At 36.0% G+C, this 19,685-nt stretch overlaps 1 protein-coding gene across 1 annotated transcript in view; it reads right to left on the bottom strand.

The window, feature by feature from the left end:
* The window catches only part of ITGBL1 (integrin subunit beta like 1), a gene marked incomplete at its 5' end in the record, with an annotated part of 146,147 nt that overhangs the window by 58,025 nt on the left and 68,437 nt on the right, over positions 1–19,685 (bottom strand). The window contains 2 exons of the mRNA XM_082784743.1: positions 12,229–12,375; positions 16,920–17,060. Coding sequence (XP_082640869.1) covers positions 12,229–12,375; positions 16,920–17,060 — 288 coding nt within the window. The remainder of the gene's footprint in view (positions 1–12,228; positions 12,376–16,919; positions 17,061–19,685) is intronic.

Genomic DNA, 19,685 nt, shown 5'->3' with positions numbered 1-19,685 from the left:
TATTCTACTGTGTTTACATTAACTAACATATATTTAACATGATGTCTTGATTTTTTTTCCCCTTACAGTATGCATCTCTACAGGTTAAAAAAAAATAAATGCTTTGTTGTGCATACACCAGTCAGCTCTGCATTTGCAAATGCAAGCTGACTCATTCAGTAATGTTTCAATATACATACATTTATTATGAGGATGTTAGCAAAATTTTTCAACAATACTGGCTTTCATTTCAATTTTTGTGGCAATAAACAACTTCATGACTTTCTATCAGATATTTTTCTGGTCAACAAGCTGTGAAATTTAATCAGCTCTCACATATAAACATGTACACATACTTCAGCTGCTTCTTGTTTTTCCAGCAGGGATTTGTTTGGAAGGTCTCCTGTTACTGTGATCAAACTACAAATACTTGATACATCAAAGTAATCAGAGAGATGATACTTACAGGTACTTTTGTTTTGCACACCTGCTATATTTCCAAAGATGCAAGATGAACCTGCATTTCTCTCTTGCCTCGTATGCATTGCATAAATATTCCATCAGACAACTGCCCTTGCACGTTCTAATGAATAACTTTGTCTGCAGTGTGAATCATTCCCATATTTCTGCAAGTACTCAGGACTTGCAGAATCCTGACTTCAGGTTAAAGATAATTTTTGAAGTGAATCAAAATAGGATGACACCTTGGAGCAGCAAAAAATCTAATCTACTTTTAAAATTATTATTAATTTTAATTGGTTCTTGTCTTCTGTGAATAGAAAAAAAAATCTTATGTTCTACCTCTTTACGAATGATATTGGTATATCAAAACAAGCATATTTGATGTTTGTTAGGCATCCTTCAACAGAAACTAAAGAAATGTTATTGCAAACTTCTGACTATCAGGACTTTCTACTTAAGTGTATGCGATTCTTCCATCTAGCATTCACAACAATACATTGCTTTTCTAGACTCTGCAAACACACACTATCCATCAAAGGTGTTGATGTGTTGCGGGTCTGTATTCAGCCCACCATACAATCAAATGAAAGAGACAGACTAGACAAAAGATTCAAAGGAAGTCTAGCACAAATGAGTGTCAGTCCATTCTTTGATTAGGTAATGGCAATTATGGTAATTACAGCAATCCACTACAGGGAAATGTTCCAACATTGCCAGCCTGCTGCCAAGTGTAGCACTTGCCGTATCCACTTATGCAAAGCTTTGCATGAACTTTTTGAATACTAACCCCAATCTTTCAATTGTAAACAGCATAAGTTGGCCTGATAGCTTAAGTCTGTGACCTATTACATCTTATTAATATACGGGAAATTCTTCTAGGGTACATGCATCATCTACTGATACACATCACTGTGAAAGTTTAACCTAAACTTACACACCATAACATGTCAAAAATATTATTTCTCACATACTCTTTTTCTGAATAATAATTCCCAAGCTAAGATTTTTATATTGAATGGCCATAAGGTAAACACATTATGCTTTTTTTTTCTTTTTTTAAAATTATGCTTCCTGCTTGGCTTAAGAAGAAGTTCAAAAATTTTAAGAAACAGGGGTGCCTGAACAAATAATGCCATCTATGTCAGAAGACACTCTAACAATCGCTGAGTGTTTTGGAAACAGCAGGAGAATCCCACCAATCCAAAATGGGAAAATACAGGCCGAGAACACTTAGGCAAGATTGGGATACTGAAGAGAGTATGTGCAGAATATGGATGTCAGAAAGAAGAAAGACCTGGCCTTCAAGTTCTTTCACAGATGTCTTTCACAGATGAAAGAGGTCATCTTTGTCTGCTGGAGCAATAATTAAAATGAAGAGAACAAGAAGAAGGAAGAACATTTCACATGCAAGAGGAAAATTTTGATGTGTTCAGAGAAGGTAGCATTTCAGAGGCACTGACTGAGAGAATAAGGGAGAACTATCATGTGGATAACTTGTGCAGCCATCAGAAAAATAAATTCCTCTCAAGAAGTGAAAGGAATGAAGTCCAACTTTTTACAGATTTGTGTCTTTTGTGCCCTATCCATTCTTAGCCACTGTATTAACTCTTATGACGCAAATCCTCCCAGATATAGGATTTTCCATTTGCCTTGCTGAAATTTTTGTCAGCCCATCTTTCCAAGCCTGTCCAGGTCCTTCCCAATAGTAGTCTCACCTTCCAGTGTATCGCCTTCTACTCCCCATTTCCTATTATCCACAAACTTGTCAGTAGTGCACTTTGTCTCATTATCTAAGTTAACAATGATGTTGAACAATTACTGTCTCTCATATCAACTCCTGTGAGGGTTGGTTACCGTTACTAATCATCTACCAGAGGGACTTTGTTCTGCAGATCACCATTCCTTGTGACCAACAGACCAGTCACTTTTCCATCCATCCATCTAGCCAGTCCACATCTTGTCAATTTGACTATACGGATAATCCAGGAGACTGTGTTAAAGGTTTTGCTACAGACAAGGTATACAACATTCTCTCCTCTCCTCTTATATATACAGAAGGAAATCGGGATAGTCAAGCATTAACTGCCCTTGGTAAATCTCCATGTTCTGTGTTTATAGACAACATTTTATCCTTCATGTAGCTGGAAATATCTTCCAGGAGGATTTGCTCTCACTTTCCCAGAGATAGAGATTAAGCTGACTGACCTGTAATTGCCTTTGGTTTTACCTTTCTTCAATCATCATGAACCCTCCCCCAGTCACCAGTCTTTCAAAGGTGACAGAAAACAGCCTGATGACGACATGACCCCCATGCTGGCCCACTTTTGTCATGAAATTTTCTTCCAATTATGCCAGAGATTTGGATTACTTGCATTGAGTTCTCCTGATCATCCAGCAGGTATCAAGGTGACTGAATTTGCCTCTGTGTAGCAAGGACAACAATCTTGAGGTTTCCTTCAGCTATCTGCAAAAGGCTTCATTTACATCCTCTCTTGATTAGATGGTCTGAAGCAGACCAAAGCATAACCTTTGATAGTCTGCTCTCTGATCCTTACTCAGTAATAATAATGTACTTGTATATAAATAACTATATAAACATATCATATATAAATAATTCTGCCTGCATCTTACAGATCCATTTAAACATCAGAATTTGTTTTGTCTTGCACTTTTTCTTACTGGCAAGAATAAAAAGAAAGGTATTTGAATCTAGAAGTACTATACTGAAAAAGAGCAAGTCATTTTCATTGTAAAGAGGAATCCATGGTAGGTACTCTGCGAGCCATGAATGTTATGCTGCTGATTTTATCCCACAACCCTCTTTCCTAAGTATCATCATAAAATAGACATGTTACTTTTCCTCTGTTCTTTACCTCTTTGCAAATTTCCCACTTTGAAAATCAGCGGGAAACTTCAGAACATTCACACATTCTATTACAAAATATTTTGAGGACCTATCTAGCAAATATCATCCACATCTCAGAAACAGACAACTTCCAACACACCCTACGTCTACCAGAACAGATTAAAAAAAAAGAACACTTAATTGGAAAACAAAAAGTACTTCCTGAACCAAGTATTTATTACTGAGAAAGAGAGAGAGAGAGAAAGAGAGAGAGAGAGAAAGAGAGAGAGAGAGAGAGAGAGGAAGGAAGGAAGGAAGGAAGGAAGGAAGGAAGGAAGGAAGGAAGGAAGGAAGGAAGGAAGGAAGGAAGAAAAATAAAAGAGAGAGGGTGGTACAATTATTATTATTATTATTTTTTTTTCTTAGACTTCAGCAGATAACAAGTGGACTTAGGAATGCTAGTCCAGCCTATAAGGGTATACCAAATTGTATAACACTGCTCATCTGGCATTAAAGTACTAGCACAGTAAGAGTGCATCTCTGCTTGAAGTGAAGAGTAGATGAATAATGGAGCTCAATCTTAAAGCTAGAGATGCTCACTTGGACGCATGACTTGCATTTATGTTCTGTTCTTGTTACACCAGCTAATAACATTATTTGCTGCCAGACTATCTACTATAGTGCTTTAATTAAGACCTCCTTCAGAATGCAGGGGTCATGCAAAATGAATGAAAACAGCAGGCCAAATTCAGAGATGATGTATATTAGAGTAATTTACACTTCAATTAAACAGTGCAATTTGCATAGTAAGAGGCTGCAATAAGGAGCTGGTATCAGGGATAGTAACCTAGATTTTACCTTAGGTTTGTTTACACTTTTCTTCTGTAATCCCATCCTGTCATATATAAAGTATACTGAATTACTCAAATTGCAACTTCTACTACAACCTTGCTATTCTGAGTCAATAAGCTTTAAAAGTCTTTAAAAAATATGTTTTTCTATAGGTACTTAATAAATATACAAGATTTTTTCACTTGGTCATTTTTGACAATATCATTCTAGACAGGAACCCCAAAGTTCTTAATTAATATCTGCACTTAGAAAAAAAGAACCAGAACTGTGAGGACATAAAATAATGGTAAAGACGGCTCCAGTGATGAAAGCACAGAACTGGTTCCCACCAGCAGCCCTTTGGTCCTTGTAAGGCATCATACCTCTGTAGGGATTTATCTGACAGAGAGATCATAGAATCACAGAATGGTTTGGGTTGGAAGGTATGGTAAAGATCACCCACTTCCAACCCCCCTGCTATGGGCAGGGACACTTCCCACCAGACCAGGTTGCTCAAAGCCCCATCCAGCCTGGCCTTGAACACTTCCAGGGATTGGGCAGATGAACTGGTTTGCATCCAGGTTTAAAAATGTAAGATCATGAAGATCTACTGAACAACATCCACCATAGGTTTATATGAAACTATAGTAGTTGAAGATCTAATCCCAGAAATTATTTACAAACTGATTTATTTTTTTATGTCATATTCATGACCAGTTGGGTAAGTCATCACAAAGCTCAGAAGAAAACAACGTAGTTCCCTCTTTTTCCTTTTTTTTTTTTTTTTTTTTTTTTAGCATGCATCTTTATATCTCATTTCTACTCCTGTTGATACACAGATATGATTAATTGCATGTAGATTTCTCTTTCCTTCTGCATGACATGGTATGTTGTATCAATTTGCAATATCTCCTGTGTCAACCAAGGATTTGAGGATCTATGTTCCAGAGCAACATAAACAATATAGGAGGCTGTAGCAAGGTGGGGGTTGGTCTATTCTCCCACATGACTGGGGACAGTATGAGGGAGAATGGGCTGAAGTTGTGCCACAGGAGGTTTAGGTTGGATATTAGGAAAAACTTCTTTACTGAAAGGGTTGTTAGGCATTGGAATAGGCTACCCAGGGAAGTGGTTGAGTCACCATCCCTGGAGGTCTTTAAAAGATGTTTAGACTTAGAGCTTAGTGACATAGTTTAGTGAAGGACTTGTTAGTGTTAGGTCAGAGGTTGGACTAGGTGGTCTTGGAGGTCTCCTCCAACCTAGATGATTCTGTGATTCTGTGATATAATAATACAATAGTACAGCCAAGATATCCCCAAATGTATTAGGACTTTGCAGCAGCCACTGGGCAGTGGCACTGCTCTTCAGGGTTGTCACTGATCCTTGTCCCTAAGTTCTGTTTCTAGACTCCAGGAGATGGTATCTTGCAAAATAGAAATATACATTACAGAACCCAGCACTGAACACATGGGATTGATTCACTGTCAGTTCACCACGGGGAATCTGTAATAATGCACTGAGCACTGTTGCTCTTACACTAACTCCAATGCTTTCTGATAGTTCTACAGAGAAGAAACAGCAAAGTTACCGTAACGTAACTATGGGGAGAAAACTGTCAAAATGTTATATAACAAATTTAATATTTTGATAAGTGGGACTTAGGAGAGTTTGAAAAAAAAATCAATACAGAATCCAAAAAAATTGTACTTTAGATATTCATTGCTAGAGTAAAAGCATAAAGGGAATTTCATGGATAAAGAAATAGTCTCTTTCTCTCCATATGAAAAATAAATAAAAGCAATTATAGAAATGAGATTAAAATGGCATAAGACACTACCAATAAGAAGATTTGTCATTTATTTTTCTTTGAATCACTGCCATGGGATGGCTGTCTTCACTTAGGATAAGTGAAGAGAACAAGATTATTAAAAAGAAAAAGAAAGCTATGATCTAGTATTCTCAAAATCTACTCTTTCTATTTTCACTTCTCTTCCTCACGGCTTATTTGCAATAATTATTTTGACATCTGCTTTTTGCCCTAAGGGGAAACTCAAGTGAGTGATGTGCATTATAAAGATAGAAAAGTGGTTTGTCTTGTCCCTTAATCCTGATAACAATAAATTATCTCTTTATTCCTACCATAAGAACTTTTTGCTATGTCTTCTCCTTTATCTTTGACACTGGTCTTGTTGTACAGTGTGTTCTTAAAAGGGACAGACTTTTATTATTAAAATATTGCATCTATAATGAAAATCATGTAGCAAGTGAAAAAAAAACACTCTCAGGAATAAAAGTGTAGAAGGTATTACACATTTTATATGAATGAAGCCAGCTAGAAACTCTCCTCCTCCTCAACATGCTTTTTATGGAAAGTCATTTTTGGAAAGTACCTAGTGATAGTGTGTTTGAATTCCCAAAATTGTCATCTGATCCCTCCCTTTATATATAACTGGAACTACTGAAAGTAAAGACAGCCTGATTGATGTAACTGAGAGGATATATATTTCTTCTGTCTTTATAACATCATTTAAGAGTACAGAAATTCCCACTTACTGCTCAGCATGCCAATATAAAGCCTTCTATCTCCACCTACTTGAAGCAGCTAAGAAATAGAAGACCATGCTGAAAGATATTTTTGGCAGCTTCTCTGCTGTCTCCACATGTTGATCAGCATCCATGAAGTTCGTTATTCCTGTGAGTAACTGGGGAAAATCAGGAAGGGAATTAAAACCTGGAATAGAAGTACCTTGGTTCATCTGCTCTCTGGAGAGCAAAAGACAGATTGAGAGATTGTATTCCAGCATTTTATGGATGGTGCTGATCAAATCAGGTCATGTTCTTAACAGCTTCCTTTTAACTCTCTAAATGTTTTAGTACAACTTTCATGTACCCTTGATATATTAAACACTTAACTTTAAATTTGGGTATCACAGGCAACAAATAATTTTCTTACTTTGCATTACTGATGTCTTCTCTTTTCCTGCTTATGGAGGAACATAATTTGCATCATAAGTGAATAATAAAAATTTGGGAACACTTAGTTAAAAATCTGGAACTTTATAGGAAAAGTTAATATTACAAAAATATTGGATGACTGAATCATAAAAAAACTTATATTGAATCATAAAAAAGAGTAATATTGGTTTAACATTCTCTGTCCTTTTCTAAACATTCTAATCATTACTACATTTAAAAGCAGAACATAAGGTATAAAATAAGCATCTTCTCAAAATAAAGTTCAAAGATGGAAGATTTTCGTCCCTCAGATTGATTAACAGTTTTTGAAGTGTATAATTTTGCCATTATTTTTGTGCTAATGTTATAAAATGTTATAAGGTAAAACAAATGACAAAATTTTTATGTAACCCTCACCACCTCGAATCTCTGACATAAAAATATATAAATTCCATACCTCTTTTTATGAATTATTTAGAGGATTTGTGGGTTTTGTTTGTTTGTTTGTTTCACCTTCTGTAATTATTACTGAAGATTTCAAGGACTAAATCATTGGGAGTTTTGTAGTCTTCCATATAAGAAAGTCTTGAAAAATGCACAAAAAATAAAATAAAATAAAAATAAAAATAAAAACATGGCCAGATGGGTTTTGAAATAATATTTTTTCAATACTTATTGAGGCAGCAAGGAATTTTATTTGTGCACTGTTTAAGTGAAGAATTATCACATTTTGAAATCATACTTAACTTTGAAATCATACTTAACATTTCAACAAGAAAGTGCCATCAACAAAAATATAAATTGTGTTAATCTTGGGAAAAGGGCATCACAGTTTCAACCTCCTCTACTTGAAAATCTGAGCATATCTTAGCATTTAGGCAGAGACTATAGAAAAAGAAGAATTTTAAAAAAAAAAAAAACACATTATGAATTATAATAATTCTATCTTTCTTTCCTGTTTCCCGCAATACATTATGGCTAACTGTAATGCCATTAAAAATCATAAGAATGCTTTTTCTTTCAATGTATTTATCCAAGAACATAAAAGTGGTTACAAAAGAGTCTGTCAGCTATCAGAATTGCTGTTGACTAACCTAGAAAGAAAAGGTAGGAAAGGAAGGTAGAAAAGGTAGAAAAGAAACAAAAGGAAACAAAAAAGTGAGCAGAAAGCAGTCTTCAAGGACACACAATACAGGACAAAATCATAAACTGCAGCAGCATTTCAGGGCTCTTCGTTATGTGTTCTACTCCATATATGAACTACCTTACTAAAATATCCTATTAAGTAAGGCCATTATATTTACTCATATATACTCAACTTCACCAGCAGTGCCATGGTGTCCTTGTACACTTACTGTCCTTGTAGCCAACATAAAAATATTACAAGGAAGTCATCAAAAGAATAATGTTTACATGGAAAAGAAACACTTCAATTTTCTTTGGAACCTTCCCTTCCGTGCATTCCGTGCTTCACTTCCGGAACATTGCTTGCTCCTGACTTCAGAAAAACTTGTATTACATGGCCTTTCCCACTCCCATAAGTTTTGATTGGAAATCCTTAATTTATGTAAATTCTGCTCATGATGAGCTATAATGACAATTAGTAGAATTTTCAAATGGGACCAAAGAATTTAACTGTGCAAGTTAAATTTTTTTAAATTTAATTTTTAAGTTTAATTAATTTTTTTTTTTTTTTGACTTTTTTTTCATAGCAACTAAACACCTATATCCTTTCAGCAGTACAGGAAACTTCCTACAATTTTAATTATATCCACAATATAGTGGAAAGAGGAAATCCAGGGAGTCCAGGCTCGAAAAAAAGCAAAACAAAACAAAACAAACCAGAGCAAATTACAAATTATTAGTCTAAAATTAGTCCTTTCTCCTTTTCTCTCCCACTTTCATAAACAAAATTATTCATAGAATTAAAATGAGATACCACATTCCATTGTCAAAAATGAGAGTTTTTAAGGATATTTTTTTTCAGGTGTAGAATGCAAAACTCTTTGTTTCTTCATTACAGCAGCTGCCTATCATACTATGCCCTAGACACACTTCTGTGCCTTTTGCACTCCTCCTAACACTCAGTATTCTCAAAAAATAATCAAAGAAAATTGACAAAGTTCAGTGAAAACTGCTATCAATTAAACCTTTTGTTCCAGCATTTTGTATTTTATTATAAAATTTTGACCACCAGAACAGTTAAATGAATTCACTTGAAAGGGACTTATTTCCCTCCTACTGCATCAATATAACACTGTTGGATTTGTTTTGTTCTGTTTTGTTTTGTTTTCAGAAAGCCAAGAGGATAGAATTATTGACATTAAAATCAGTTAAACATTAACATTAAAAGTGAGCTTTAAACTCACATTTCCCATTATACTTTGTAAGACTTTTCAAAATTTAAAATCTAAACGGAACAATGTTTTATAATTTAAGACTGTGTTTTTATTCACATCAAACTTATTCTTATCACTATCGTTCTTTTTTTTCTTTGTCATCTGACTCAAAATGTATGATACTTTTTCTTTTTTAGCAGTGAATGCAGAGTTCAGGCTTTGTTATGCAAATAATATAACTGACTCTAATTGCACAACATACACAACTCCTAGAGATGCAGATGAGAAAAGAAAAAAAAAAAAAAAGACAAGTCTAGTTTGTTTTAGTTATAATTATTGCAAGCATGATAAACGAAATGCACTGAATTCCCTAAAGATCATAGAATCATAGAACGGCTCAGCAGAAGGGACCTTAAAGATCACCCAGATCCATGGAAGGTCCTCATTCTATCTGGACATTGCCCAGGTTCTCGTTCTATCTGGCCTTGGGTGGGGCATCCACAACTTCTCTGGGCAACCTATTCCAGTGCCTCAGCACCCTCTGAGTGAAGAATTTCCTCCTAATATATAATCGAAAGTTCTCCTCTGTTTTAGTTTAAAACCATTCCCCCTTGTTCTGTAACTCTCTACCCATGTAAAAGGTCAGTCTTCTCCATCTTCTTTGTAAGACCCCTTTAGGTAGTGAAAGGCCGCAGTAAGGCCTCCCCAGACTGGGGATGGCTCTCTCAGCCATGAACAACTCTCAGCCATGAACAACTCCAGCTCACTCAGCCTGTCTTCAAAGAAGAGATGCTCCAGCCCTTAAATCATCTTCCTAGCCCTCCCCTGGGACCAGTAACAACCCCACATCTTTCTTGTGCTGGGGACCTCAGACCTGGATGCAAGACTCCAGGTGGGGCCTCACAAGGGAAGAGCAGAGGGGGACAATCTCCTCCCTCAGCTGGCTGGCCACCCGTCTGTTGATGCAGCCCAGGATACAGTTGGACTTCTGGACTGCAAGCACACACTGCTGGCTCATGTCAAGCTCTTCATCCACCAAAACCACCAAGTTCTTCTCTGCAGGGCTGCTCTCAATGAGTTCTTCTCCCAGTCTGTACTCATGCCTGGGGTTGCCCCAGTCCAGGTGCAGCACCTGGCACTTGGACTTGTTGAACCTCTTGAGGTTCATGTGGGCCCACTTCTTAAGCTTGCCTGCTGGCTCATATTGACTTTTCATCTGCCAGAATCCCCAAACCTGTCTCTCCGCAGGGCTGCACTCAGTGAGTTCTTCTCCCAGCCTGTCCTCCTGTCTGGGATTGCACCAACCTTGCACTTGGACTTGTTGAACCTCCTGAGGTTCACGTGAGCCCACTTCTCAAGCTTGCCCAGGTCTCTTTGGATAGCATCCCTTCCTTCTGCTGTATTGACTGTACAACTCAGCTTGGTGTCATCTGCAAACTTGCTGAGGGTTCACTCGATCCCACTGTCTATGTCATTGATAAAGATACTAAACAGTACTGGTGCCAAGACAGACCCTTGAGGGACACACTCATCATGACTTCCACCTGGACTTAGAGCCATTGACCACATCTCTCTGGGTGTGTCCATCCAGCCAATTCCTTATCCAGCAAATAGTCCATCCTTCAAATCCTTCTCTCTCCTTATTTGGATATAAGGATATTGCACAATAAGGACAATAAGGAGCCCAGCTAGATGACATTGGTCAGTCTTCCCTTATTAACTGATTGAGATGATCATGTTCCATCTAACTTGTGCCCATAAATTCCATTGAGAATTTTTAGCAATAATAGCAAGATGTAATCCAGTGGAAAACTGTAATTTAAAAAAAAAAAAAAAAGGGCAACAGTCTGCTAACACATATTTCTTTTAAGATACAATTAATCCTGCATTTACTAAGTTATGAGTTATACACGTTTACAGGAGGAGAAAAATATAATTATGACAGTGCTAACTTGGGTGGACAGCCTACAATTTCTGAATATGTTAGACAGTATGATTGGAAGAAGCAGTTGCAAATGAAATGACATTTAGGGTCAAATGTAATAATTCAATACCAGCGTTAGACCTTTCCCAGCAAACATTAAGTGAGCAGAATTCATAACAACTTCAATTGCCAGCTCTAGCAAAAGTCTGTGTCATATTTACCGTTCTCTCTGTTCTCTACAAGAAACACATTTCACACAGTGAGAATGAAAATTAGCAGGTCCTTGTCCTTCTGAACAATGTTTCATTTTGTTTGCAATGTGCATTTCAATTGTACCTATGAGTTTGTATATTTTTTCAGTCAGAGATTTTAAAAGGCTACAGTGTCACAAAGAAATGATTTCAAATGAAAAGCCAGTGGCTAACTAGGAAACTGCACTAAAGAATAACTGTATTTTAGAAATCAGTGCTGCATTCGTTAGGGCAAGTTCTTTGGCAGTGTGAATCTGAACAGTTCTATCACAATGGTGCCACAGCATTTTACACAGACTGAAAATCATTGCTGTTTCTGTCAAAGAATGCAAAGAATAATTTCATTTTTTCAATATATCCATAGCAAGACTTAATTGCAACGAAACTTCAAAGCTTCCTTGCAAACTCCCCCCCAAAATATTGAGGCAAGTAACAAGTAACATAAAATAGAGTGCAATAGATGACAGTAAAAATAGGTGCCCTTTTTATTCTTGTCCTCCCTTACAAATAGCTCATAAATTATGCAGGTCTGACTTATCCACAGTAAGCCAAGAGATTCCACATATTTCAGTTCTAGTAATGCTGGAAACCTGTAAAAATTCTTTTGGTGGAGGTATGTTTCTAGAGCATGAAAATGCTTACCTCTTCCAGAGCAAGGTAAATTAGAATTTCCTTGGCATTTCTTAGCACTTTCCTCAGCTGACAATGGACAAGACCGTGGATGTTCACACTTCTTCCCAGTCCATCCTTCTTTACAGTCACACCTTCCACAATTACACTGTCCGTGACCTTTCCAATGAATACAGTTAAAGATTAACTTCCATGCTGATGAGAGGTATTGATACTGATTAGACTGATATTGATTAGATTAACTGTATCAATTTATTTTTCATTAAAGTGTCAGTTGGCAAAAAATACAGTCAACTCACTGCATCTACTTTTTATTTTTTTTTCTGACAATAGCTCTGCATGTTATTCCATTTGAGACATATTTCCTTTATTTTTATTTTTTTTCCTTAAGGGGTGTTTTGTCACTTGACACACACTCCTCATGTGAAAGAGTGGAAAGGAGGATACAAATACACTTTTCACTGTCTGGAGAAGTGAGGTCATCATAAGGCAGTATTTCATTTATCTCTATGTTCCTTTTTTTTCTACCACAGTTGTAGCATATTCTCTAAGTAATGTACCAATACCATCTTTTATGTACTTGCAATCAATGTGATCCTCTAGAGACCAGCAATTCCACGGCAATTCCAAGTCTCAGAGCAGTGCCTTCTACTAAATAATGATGTGCAAATAACAAAATGCTGGGCTTAATCAATCCTCATCCCCATAGGGCAGTCAGATGTGGTTGTGGTATCTCATTAGCTAACTTGACTCTTCCTGACCATGTCTGAACGTGGAAACATAAATGTAACTTTCACTGTGCATGCTGGGATGAAGAAAAGCTACTGGTTTAAACAGAAGCTTTTATGGGAAGTTTCTTTAAAAAAAATGTAACAGCCATTACAGTAGTCAGAGATGGATCCCTCCTGAGAATTTAAGCTATAAAGTTAAGAAACCAGACCATTTCCTCTATCTGAATGCTAACATATCCAGACAAAGCAAACCCGAGCTAGTTGCCCAGCTTCCTTCATCTTGAGCCTTTGAATCATGATCTCTTTGCATCAAGCAGTGGGATTCTGACCATTCAAAACGTTCCTTTAGCACTAGTAAAAACATCCCTTACGATAAAGGTAAATATTTATTTTCATGACTTGTGACAGCAGATTAAATCTGTGAGATCTATGAGGAACAACCGAGGGAACAGGGATTGTTTGTTCTGGAGAAAAGGAAGCTGAGAGAACATCCCATTGCTCTCTAAAGCTACTTGAAAGGAGTTGCAGGGAGGACATTGTTGGTCTCTTTTCTCTGGTAACAAGTGACAAGGTGCAAGGAAAAGGCCTCAAGTTGTGCCAGTGGAGGTTCAGATTGGATATTAGAAAGAATTTCTGCACAGAGAATTGTGGGCTCTGGTGATTGGAACAGGCTGCCCAGGGAAGTGGTAGAGTCTCCATCCTGGGAGGTATTTAAGAGATGTGGATGTGGCACTAAGGGACATGGTGTAGTGATGGTACTCAGTAGGCCAGGTTAATGGTTGGACTTGGTGATCATGAAGGTCTGTTCCAACCTAGATGATTCTATGATCCTGTGATTTTCTCTCACACTGTCCATATAGTCATTACAATGGATACATGTCCCCAAAGCATTTATCTGATGATGCCCACTTGTCTATACAGTTTCTTCTTGAAAATCAGAAATACACATTTTATATCTCCCTCTAACTATATTTGCATTTTAATATTGGCTTATATTATATTTATGAAACATATGCACTTCACGAGGTGAAAATGGAAACAAGCATTCTATGCATTGAGTAGTTCCCAGATTACATGTGTTGTTAAGCTCACAAGAACAACTTTTTTTGCTTCAGTTATTTGTTTTCCTTGGAAAGTGTTAAAAGCCTCCTCTTCTGTCCCTTGCTGCATGTGTACCTGCTGACAGGTTGCGAATTGGACATATGTTCTCTGATCTAGATAGATACTTATAAGAGGATGATGTTCTTTTATATAATATTTTTGTTGCTAGAGCCATGGAAAATAAGGCTAATGAGATGTGTGAACATAAGAATTTTTGTATGGAAGTCTTTTTCCTTTCTATGTCAAGTCAGGAAGGCGATTCTCTTTAAAGAATGAAAATCACTTTAATGTTGTGAACACTGCTGAAAGAAAATCAGTAAGTAACATCCTGAGCATCATTTCAGAAGTTCAAAGAAGGCATCCAGTCACCAATATGAGGTGCTGCAAATTGACAGTCACCCCAAGCCATATGAAGCTTCTGGAGGGAGCTGCTGTTGTGTGATGTTAAATCCTCACAGCAGGGCTGCCAATTCCTATCACTTGTAGTTTATGAAATCAACATAGCATTTCATTTAATTACAGTGAAACTCTCTATTTGTAAACACGGTTTCCCATCATTTCAACATACTACTCAGGACAAGTGAATTTCCTATCTCTACCTATTAGGTAAGCAGAACAAGACAGGAAAAGTTTTATATCAGTTCAGTTTGATGTTGGTCTAAACAGAGACAGTCTCTTTTCCCTAATCTGAATAATCTCTTCTGGATTCATCCTGAAATCAATTTACAAATAATTGTTAAAACCTGAGAAAAATGTGCTTTGGGCACTAAGTATATTTATTTCATATAAACAAACAAAAAGACTATCCAATTACAGCTCTGCTAATAAACCCTAGATTTAATTGCAGATGCTGTCTGTCTACCACAATAAACCAAAATTAACACTTAAGCATCTTGTCCATTTTTGAAACGGGACTAAGCAGCAGGACAACAAAACACTGTTCACACTGCTTCATGTGAATATGTGAAGAATTTCACACAACCTATTTGAGGAATGCATATTTGGGTGGCTAACTAAGGTTAAAATAGGCTTCTCTTCTGAATCATAACAGAGAGGGGAAGGGATAAGAATAAGAAGAGGTACTGATTTTTTTTTTCTCATTTCACAGAAAAACTAAGCTATACTTAAAAACAAGTTTGCTATATAAAGCAAGTAGTACGAGTACATCATTTGATACCTCTCAAGACTTTCTCATTTGCAGTTATGTCTGTGTTATAAAGAACACTGTTCTGGTCCCCAGTACAACGTAAAATGGCAGTACCTTTTCCCACTTCTTTATAACTGTCCATACTTTGTTGTGCTTTCTTTCAACCATTACCACTTAGGGCAGCAGCAGTAGCAATGGCAATAACATCTAAGAAAGAGCGAGTTCAAGTCCTGTTTAAGGGATGTTGCATTAGCTGTAGGTGCCACAGGTTTGCTTGAACCTATATTTAAACTCCTGTGTTCCCCCTTTAACTACAGAACACATTTACCATGCTTTTTGATTTTGTATTCCTTAGCTGATGTTGACATTTTGAACAATCCCTGAGTATTGAAACATACTCGGGAACACAGTAATATGTTCAAAAATTGGTATCCCAAACTCTTGCTGATATCATGACTGCAGTTTTACATCCTTCCAGCATATTAGGTAGGTAAACCTATATAGCATTTGAAGGTGGCCAAAACCATAGAAAACAATGAGTTCACTAAAGGTTTTTTAGAAATGCTTCTGTATCTCTTTTTCCATTTTGTTAGTTAGTGATTCATGAATATTTAATAAATAAATAAATAAATAAATAAATAAATCAGACGAGAAACCTTGCATCTTTATGACAGGACAAGAGAGTAAGAATTTCATGTATTGTGTTTATTTCAGCCTCTTATCCCTATTACAAACACCTCCTATAAGTTTTCTATGAGGTATTACTCATGCTGTTAGGAGGAGGGGAATATACCACTTTAGTATTTTCCTTGATGTGACTGCATTCTTCCCATTATTAATTAGGCCAGATCAGATTTCTACAGGACAAGTTATAATTGACAAACTATCATCTGCCAAGTCCATTTGAAACCATCATTACTTGTTTTAGCAAAGTTTTTCTGTGTATAAATTGCATGTTGTGTACTGCTCAAAGTCCTCCTCTCTTGCCCAGTATTTACATCTTTAACAACAGCTTAACAAAATTGTATGTAATTTTGTATGAGATTGCTCTCATACTAAACAGGAGGAATTCCATTAGAAGGAATGCATTGGTGTTAGTTAATATAAGAAGCATTGATCCAAAAAAGGAAGAAGAAAGTGTCTGAGATGTATAGATAACACATTCATATTTTCCACATCTTGACCTTTCCATTTCTTGTTCTTAGATAAACTGGCATTCTAAGGGTACTATTTTTCATTAAATCATTAATTCAGTTTTTCTTGAATTTCTTCCTTTCCCTTCCACATAATACACAATAACAAATAAAGCACAATCTAATTTAAATTTCCCTAAGATAGGATATAAAGTTTCATCCATTCATGAATTTATGTTAGACTACACTGAAGATGATAGTACTGAAAGGGAATTGACCACCTAGAAATAGTTCATATTTACACAGAATAAAATATATTTAAAGAAAACTTTATTTTTTTTGTTGTTGTTTGTTTTGGGTTTTGTTTGTTTGGTTTGGTTTGTTTTTTTTTTTTGTTTTTTTTTTTTTTGCTTTTACTTTAAAAAGTCCATTCCTCAAAAAAGAGTTGTTTTTTCTTTTTTAAACCAAACCAACCAACCAGCTAAAGCCTGATATATTTTAAGCCAGGTAAAATGAGAATTGAAGCAAATTTAGACCAATTTGAGACTTTTGTTATAAAACTACACATAAGGCAAGATACATTTTTCTTACCTGAGCAGAAGTCATCAGAATATCTATCATACACTGCTTTGCAGTTTCTTTCATCACACTCACACGTATCTCCATGTATATCTCCCCAGTCACCAGTTGGGTCCACATCATGGCATGTACATTCCCCACATACACATGTGCCTAGGAAGGAAGAAAAAAAAAAAAGACAGAGACAGAAGATTAACCGAGTAATTTAGAGTAATAATAGTTTGATGACATGAATTTTACACTCGTGAATTTTCTGCTCTCACAGGAGTGCAGTGTCAAAGCTGCAAGTGTTAATCATGAGTGTATGCTCATCTTGCATGATTTAAAACTTTTTAAGATTAATTTAGTAGTAATACTTTGTACAAACAAGTTGGCTTCCTGCTCAAGTTTCTTTTTGCTGTTGAGCCTTATTAGGAGTCAACAAAAATGTAGCACACAAAACATTAGTAAATCTTTGACATCAACAGTAATTTGCGCTGACACTAATGACGATAAAAATCAATGATGTTTAAATGATTTTGGCTTGGACACAGTGGATAATTAATGAATGTTAAAGCATAAACATTTAAACTAAAAGGAAATACAAATTCTAATCCAGCTGAAAATGGCTGGGAGGTAATAATTTACATAACAAGAACATTAGCACAGGTCTACATGAAAACGATACTTTTTTCATTTTTCACAAATCAGTATGCATGGCCACAGCTTTTTATTTACAATAGGAAGGAAAATGTGATATGTGACAGAGGTATTTATTTGGCATAATGTTACTGATATACAGAGAACATACAAGATACTTGTTTAGGAAAAGTCAGAACACACACACACAGAAATACAGTTTCCGTCTTCAGAAATCCAAATGTGCTTGCCAAATAGACACAACATCTCTGAAAGAACAAAAGGCCTTTATAGCTTGTTTTGCAGGGCCATACATTTACAGCTTTTGCTGAGATGTTAATAGGTACAAAGCAGTAACCTAAAGTTACAGGTGCAAGCAGTGCTACTCTGCTGAAGATTGTCTTCTTATTCAGATTACTCTGAACAACATAATGTATTTGAGGAGAACAGGGCAGGCTGACTAAATGGTACACATGCACTGTCTCTAAAAAGACAAGGTCCACACTATTGCGCATGTCTGACTGTCACATGAAGCCGGAAGAGATGCTGCCCTGTCCAGTGTTTAAGCCACCAAGACAGCCCTTAGGAAATGTACATGTGATTATTGATTTTTTCACAATTCAGTGACCTTACTGAAGGAGGGGGAAAAAAAAAAAAAAAAAAAAAAAAGACAGCAAAATCAGAAAATGAGGAAATACTTCTGGGGAGTGATTAAATCTCACCAAAAGAACTTCAAAGTGACTTTGGATCAGATGTCCTGGATATGAGGATATGAAGCATCATCCCACCAAAGTTTAAAAAATGTAAAGGTTCACATCTGGTCTCAGATGGTTTACTAGACAGTTGGTGGAGAGATACAAATAATTTAACAATCTTAGCACTGATATAAGCTTCATAGTGAGGTTAGCCTCATTAATATAATTTTTAGAACACTCATGACTGACAAGATGAACTGTACCTATGTCACAAAATGTGTAAACAGAAATCTGGGTAAATAGGACTAAAGAGAGTAGAAACACCATGTTGGAAGACAACTTTATGTAGTCAACAGTCTAAAAAATTGTTATGTGGATAAAATTACAAATAGCTGAAAGGGTAAAAACATATAGAAATATCCCATGAATGCATCTTTGTATGGCAGTTTGTAGCTATTCAGAATATCAGCTATACTACCTTCATTTCCCTCACTTGCAATGTATATTTAAAGAAATACTTCCACATACAAATTTAAAATTTCCTCTAACAAGAAATTACTTTCTTGGTGCAAAAAAAAAAAAAAAAAAAACTTCTGATCTGAAACACTTCCATATTTATTACTTCCAGAAATACAGATTATTTTTTTTTACTGTTGAAATCCCAAAACGAAATGAACCTACATGATCTCTGTATTTGAGCCAATACTTCAATTTCCTCATAATTAAGAGAAAAGAGTTTTCTAAATGCTCTCAAGATAATTAGATGTTCACACTATAGCAGGTTTTGTCAGCAGAGATGTTTTTAAGAAAAGTATCTCTGAGACTTGAACTTACATTCTACTGTAATTATTCTGTACTATTGCCAAAAAAATAACATGCTGTTTTAACTCTTTGTTCAACCAAGCCAAACATGCAGTTGGTGAATACCAACCTCATTTTGTGCTTTTTTTTTTTTTTTTTTTTTTTTCCAAAAATGGAAATATTAAACAGAAGTATAAGGTAAAATTTAAATTCTGGAACTTTATGCAAAGAAAGCCTCATGTATTTAGAACTATTGTATAAAATCTGCCTTTCCAACATCATATACATTCATTGCATTGTTACTGCACAACTCTTGGCTGCTCTCTCAGGTTGCAGTGGGAAAAAAAAAAAAAAAAAAAAAAAAGAGCCTTGTGTTTTTATTTCTCTATTCAGTTGTGGGTCCTTGGTCTTATTTAAGAGTAAATCAGCACACAGTCCTGTTGGCCTTAAAGCACTGATCCATCAGTCATCAATCTGTTAATATTTAATTTAACAGGACATGTCTCTCACCAGAGCAGATGTCCTGATAAATTCTCCTGCTCAGTCTTACTACAGAAATGAAGGTCAAGAAGAACTTGCTATTCTTGGGTCAGTTTCAATGAAAAATGGGTGTGTATATATGTAAGTTTGTATGGAAACACAGGTATCCATCCACGCATTTAGA

This window comes from Aythya marila (genome assembly GCF_965140915.1).
Source record: "Aythya marila genome assembly, chromosome: 1".
Classification (NCBI taxonomy): Eukaryota; Metazoa; Chordata; class Aves; order Anseriformes; family Anatidae; genus Aythya; species Aythya marila.
This window is presented reverse-complemented; position numbering and strand designations above follow the sequence as displayed.